Raw genomic sequence first — 6,503 nt, 5'->3', positions numbered from 1 at the left:
ATCGATGGGGTCATAAGTTCAGAAACACAACCATTATCTTTACCTCCTTCTCGACCAAGTGACCTTGATGCGCCTTCACTTGACCCGGCCTGTGTAAATGACTCTCAACTGCTTATTCCAATATCACAACCTCACGATCCCGTAGTCTCCAACCATCCTATGACCATATACCCTAAAAGTGATATTTTTAAACCACGTCGAGTCTTTGACCTACATGCTATCATGGATTTCTCATCCACCACCATTGAACCCACCACCTTCACTCAAGCCCAAAAATCTCCGCATTGGCGTACTGCCATGTGTGAAGAATATAATGCCCTCCTCCATAATTTAACATGGGATCTAGTACCCTCTCATCGTACACAAAACAAAACATTATCAGGTGTAAGTGAGTATTTCGAATTAAGTAGAACTTATATGGCTCTGTTGCCCGATATAAGGCATGCCTCATCGCCAAAAGGTTTCATCAAAGACTTGGAGTTGATTTTACTGAGACATTTAGTCCCATTATTAAGCCCATTACAATCCGGCTTATCTTGAGTCTGGCCACCACTAAAGGCTGGCAATTACGACAATTGGATGTTAATAATACCTTTTACAAGAGACTCTAACTGAAGATATTTTTATGCAACAACTTTATGGTTTCACTCATCCTCAGTATCCAAGGCACGTTTGCAAACTTCGAAAAATTATTTATAGACTTCGTCAAGCTCTGAGAGCTTGGTACACTAAACTTGACTCTTTTTTTATTTAGTTGACTTTCTCAACTCCAAATCTGATACCTCGTTATTTCTACGACAACACCATAGAGACACAATATATATTCTGGTATATGTGGATGATATTATTATCACAGGCAACAATTCCAGAGGCATCCAAGCATTCATCAAACAGTTGGCAGATCGATTCTCACTTAAAGATCTAGGACCCTTGAACTACTTTCTGGGCGTAGAAGCTATATTCACATCTTTATGTCTCTTTCTATAACAAAGAAAGTACATTCAAGATTTATTATCAAAGACAAACATGCAGAATGCAAATGCGGTTCTAACTCCTCTCTCTACTAGTAGCTCTCTTAAAATATCTGATGGAAGTCCTGCTATGGAACCCACTCAATATTGACAAGTCGTTGGCTCTTTACAGTACTTAGCTCTCACCCGTCCAAATATCTCTTGTGCAGTCAATAAATTATCATAGTTTATATAGAGGCCGTCTATTATGCATTGGTCTGTAGTCAAACGAATCCTGTGATATCTTAAAGGGACCCTCAATCATGGTCTCTTTCTTCATAAACACTCTCCACTTCATCTTCATGCCTTTACTGATGTCGATTGGGTAGGCAACTTTGATGATAGAACATCCACATCGGGATATATTTCTTCCTTGGTGCTAATCCAATTAGTTGGAGTTCTAAGAAGCAAAAGATAGTTGCATGGTTTACAACTAAAGCTGAATACTGTGCCATCGCTATTACCACTGCAGAACTTAATTGGGTCACAAATCTATTCAAGGAACTCAACATCAATTCCACTCCTACAATATATTATAATAATGTCGGAGCTACCTATCTATGCGCTAATCCGGTGTTCCACTCCCGTATGAAACATACTGCTATCGACTTCCACTTTATGCGAGATCAAGTTGTCCGCCGTCAATTTCGTGTTTCTCATATACATACAAGTGATCAAATAGTCGACTCACTCATGAAGCCTCTCGCTCGTAAACTTTTTGCATTTCATCGATCCAAGATTGGTATTAGGAGCATCATCTTGTGGGGGCATGATAGCAGATAAGATTTTCCTAACTGAATGAGAAAATCTCTCTACTCTATTGAGGAAAATCCTCCATCTCAACCTATATAAATAGTAAGAGAATATGTCAATGCAATATAGCTTCTTCAATTATTCTTCCTGTCTTCTATCTCTTATAACACAATCCAAGAAATTTTTCTTCCATAAATTATCACCTTTCAACAAAATGTGTAGTATATAAAGGTATACTTTTAGGATCATAAGATAATACACGAGTGTAGGGAATTCATGCATTCAAAAGTTGTAGATAGGTAACTGATCCTCTAAATAAACTCTAATATTTTATTGAGTAATGATGAAAGGGATATCTTTTGTAATGGTTTGGTGAAGTGATATAGAGACTCCATGTCTCCATGGTCTCACTATGTTCTAAGAATGCTTTTATGAGAACACTGGGCAACCTCACCTTGCTTCGTCCCACCAACTTGCCTTCATTTCTACCAACACAACCATCCAACCAAGCAATATAAATCCAATGAGCCCACCAACTTCATTGAACGGCTAAACCCTTGGCTTGCAGAGCCTCCCCCTTACTGTTCCTCCCTCAATCCATATTACCACTCTGCCTCATCCCCCCTCAAGTACTTGAGACACCAACGACGACGCCATGGACTGGTACTCCTGGCTTCTTCAAACCAACCTCGATCCCGACCTCGTCTACGAGTACTCGCTGCTCCTAGCGAGCAACGAGCTCGAGGAGGACGATGTTGCGCACTTCGACCACGAGTTCCTTCAGAGCATGGGCATCTCCATTGCTAAGCACAGGCTCGAGATGCTTAAGCTAGCCAAAAGGGGTAAGACAAAGTCGTCGTCGCGCCCCGTCTCTTTGCTTCTCGTCGCTGTCACCAAGACCAAGAATTGCATCGCGAGGTACTTCCGGTCGTTCATCAATCATGACGCTTCGCCCATCGTCGTCGTCCCGAGGTCGTCCTACTTCGATGGAGGAGGGCCGAAGAGTGATATTTTGAAGAGGAACAAGAGGATGTCGCGTATCAAGCAAGGGAGGGTGACGCTTTATATGGCACCACAAGCCATGGCCTATAAGGAGAGTAAGGACAGAAAAGAGGACAGCTACCGAGGGAGCAGCGGAGAGGAGACCAGGTGGGAGTCCATGTTTCAGGACCTGAAACCTACTTAACTTCATGATGTGGATGGAGAAGGCTTTCAAGGTGCAACTGCTGTTCATTCAGATGGAGGGCTTTCCAGTTTGCTGCTTGTGCCTTCACTGTAGCTGCTGTTGTCATTATGATCTTAAAGTGGCTGAAGCAGAATCAAATGTTGAATTCAAACTTGATGGTGATGATAATATATAAAGCAAAACTACATGATATATGATGAAATTAATATGTCTGCTTCTAATAGGCCGGCATAATGTATTGTGCAAGATTAACTTCCATGGCCAAGTCAACTTGGTTAGCTTACCTACCATCTTAATACATGCAGATGTTTGATGGAAAATGATTCAGTAGGTGCATCAATCTAACCATGATCTTATTCAGATCAGTAACAGCTAGCATTAGAAATTGGTGTGTCCAAATGCTAATGAATTCATAGACTTTGAGCAAGTTTTTTCGGTGGAACCTAAGCATGTAGATCTAAAAATCCTCATTAGATTCAGTAGTAGAAGAGACAGTGCTGATAAATGAATAGCGTGAATGCCCATTGAATGATCGTCCTGAGTTGTGATTGATCTGTAATGTGTATTCTTCACTCCGGTGATAAAACTAGGGTGAAGTACCAAGAAGCACCTTGCAATTATCATGATCCATAAAATGCTCGCTTGATAGGACAGTTGGACCAGACGGATTGGTTCATTGGACCATAATCCATGAGAATCGATACAATTCTCATGTATAAAATTTATATTATCAATTATAATCTTGTCAAAGAAGAAAATGAAAACATTGATATCAAAGGACGAACCCACTACCATCCCTCAGCATTTATGATGACAGTAAACAATAAAGAAAAACTTGAGAAGCATAGTTTTAGTTGTTAATCTTCCTCCTAGTTCTTTACCGATGATAGGCATGGTGAACGTTGACGCCTATCTGGATAAGAACAGAAATGCCAAGTGAAGCAGGATTCGTCGCTGGAGGATTTGCGTTAGTGTTAGAAGATAATTATAGAAAGAATATTAGAATAAGAATATTCTATTAGAATAAGAATATTAAACAATAAAAATATTTTAGGATATGAGGATTTTAACACAAGCAATTCGATAATATATTTGATTGACAAGTCCATCTAAGCCCTATCCTACAAGGATGATGTATCGATGCCTAAGGGATGGTGACTCAACGCCAACAAGTTAGTCTATTTAATTATAATATTTGATAATTCTATACATAATTTCTCGAATCATTAATGGCTCATGTAATCTTTTCCTGCATTAACCTCTATATTTCGTGGCGAGAACAAAGCCTTCCAAGTGCATCCTTGAGTATCTGTGAAAATTTTGGACAATTATAATTTCTCGCATCGTCTGAATCCTCCATGAACTTAAACATTTGATGAGTCTTTTCTAACATTGAACTAAGTCGTTTGTAAGATTGTGTATCACATATATCATCTTGCTATCTCTAATTAATAGCGAGTTTGAAAGTGAACCTAGGTTGGATCCAAATAGGATAATTGAAGATTATTTCTTTCAAATCAATGCTTGCTGAGTGAAATAAAACTTACTTTATGCTAGTCTCATTGTGCTACTCCTCGGAGAATTTTAGTATGTAGCCATCTGCATGTATGTACGTTAACAATTAACTCGGTCATGATATCAACATGTCACAATTGTGTTCATTTTGTTAGGACAATTCTACTAATATTGGGCGACTCTTAAATTATTGGAACCTATTTAGTCTATTGATACATAAGAGATGACATGACAAACACATAAATTATCATAAGGTAACATATGGTCGATAGATATACCGTCCAAAGATCACATCAATCATTTATGGCTAATACATGAGATCATATATGAAAACACGTAGCTATCACAAGCTGACTGAACATCCAACCATTTGAACTTCGTGATTGGCAAGAACAAATAATATAGGCTTTAGGCACACGAGCCATGACACCATACTCCCCGCTTAAAACAATGCATGTTCCCTTCTTTTATCGTCGATGACTCTAGATATAACTATTCCTGAATCATATATAAAAGGGACATCTTGATATGTACTTGAGATGAGCTCCTTTTAATTATGACCAGTTCAATTAGTCATAATATTATGTTCTTGAGAACTAATTTGATCATCATAGAGGTGTTAATCCATATAATGCTCTCAACTTAATTATGTAGAGTTGATGTCTCAATTGAGATAGACTTTGAATGGGTCTTAGTTGGATCTGAATTATTATTTTAACTCAGACAACCAAAATCTGCACTAACATATTGATACTAAAAGAAGGGCCTCCATTTATATCTTATGAAAATTTTGTGAAACCATTAAGATCGAATCTGGATGAGCCTAACCCATCGAATGGTCTGAATGGGTTGAGCAGACAGATAGGTTCAAGCTGATAGGGATATAAAGCGGAATAACTTTTGTATATAAACAAATATTAGCAGGCCATGATATGCAGCGGAATTAAATGAAATCACAATAAAATAGAACACTAAGATATACATGGAAAACCCATCCAATGTGAAGGGTAAAAACCACGGGGCAAACTAGAGATAATCCACTATGAGAATAATGAATATACAAATCTTAATCTCTTGCCCTAAACCCTAGCAACAATCACAAGAGAACAACTGGGATACAAGGATCACGTCACTATCCACGATATCCAAAACCTCCCCAAGTAATCACAGCAAGAGTCTATTGTAGATTTGATCTAACCTGAGATGAGAACACTACTAGATGATTGAGAACAGCCTCTCTGCGTTGTCCTTGTCTTCTTCCCTTTCTTTCTCTTTCTTTTCTGCCTTGTTTTCCTCCTTTTCTTTGGAATCCCGTGGCTGTTTCCTTCTCCCACATTGCTGCCCTATTTATACCTTTTTCTACCTCCAAAATACAGCCACCACACCCCCCTAATGTTAATTAGGGTTAGGTTAAGAGGGGGTGAGCTATGGGCTGAATTTGTGGGTTGCTAGCCTAATAACCTCCCCCTTCAGCCCATAAGGGAGGCTGTCCCATGACTCCTCAATGTGAAGCCATGCCGACCAGCTGTCGGCATATCTCATGTCTTTCTTTTAGTAAAGTTTTTGTCAACATGTCTGCTCTGTTATCATCTGTGTGAATTTTCTGAAATTGTAACTGCTTCTCTTCAAATACATTTTGAATCCAATGGTATCTGACATCTATATGCTTTGACTTGGAATGAAACATTGGGTTCTTACACAAATGGATGACACTCTGGCTGTCACAATGCACCACATAATTTTTCTGTTTCAGCCCCAATTCTTGTAAGAATTCTTTCATCAATAACATTTCTTTGGATACCTCTGTAGCAGTAATATATTCTGCTTCTGTGGTGGAGAGAGCAATACACCTTTGCAACATGGATTGCCATGACACAGCTCCCCCTGTAAAAGTAAGTACATAACCCGAAGTAGACTTTCTTGTATCTATATCTCTTGCCATATCTGCATCTGTGTAACCTGTCAACACATGTGGTCCACCTCCAAAGCTTAAACAAACCTTAGAGCTCCCTCTGAAATATCTAAAAATCCACTTCACT

At 38.9% G+C, this 6,503-nt stretch overlaps 1 protein-coding gene across 1 annotated transcript; it reads left to right on the top strand.

Moving 5' to 3' along the window:
* The first annotated feature begins 2,412 nt into the window (after positions 1–2,412).
* Positions 2,413–2,991, top strand: LOC135618468 (uncharacterized). The gene has a single exon (XM_065119331.1). It carries the CDS (start codon positions 2,419–2,421, stop codon positions 2,947–2,949), a length of 531 nt encoding a protein of 176 aa, XP_064975403.1. The 5' UTR covers positions 2,413–2,418; the 3' UTR covers positions 2,950–2,991.
* Positions 2,992–6,503: the final 3,512 nt, after the last annotated feature.

Source organism: Musa acuminata, chromosome BXJ2-8 (assembly GCF_036884655.1).
Source record: "Musa acuminata AAA Group cultivar baxijiao chromosome BXJ2-8, Cavendish_Baxijiao_AAA, whole genome shotgun sequence".
Taxonomy (NCBI): Eukaryota; Viridiplantae; Streptophyta; class Magnoliopsida; order Zingiberales; family Musaceae; genus Musa; species Musa acuminata.
This window is presented reverse-complemented; position numbering and strand designations above follow the sequence as displayed.

Excerpts from the sequence above, each read along its gene's own strand:
- LOC135618468 (XM_065119331.1), top strand. The coding sequence starts at position 2,419 with ATGGACTGGTACTCCTGGCTTCTTCAAACCAACCTCGATCCCGACCTC.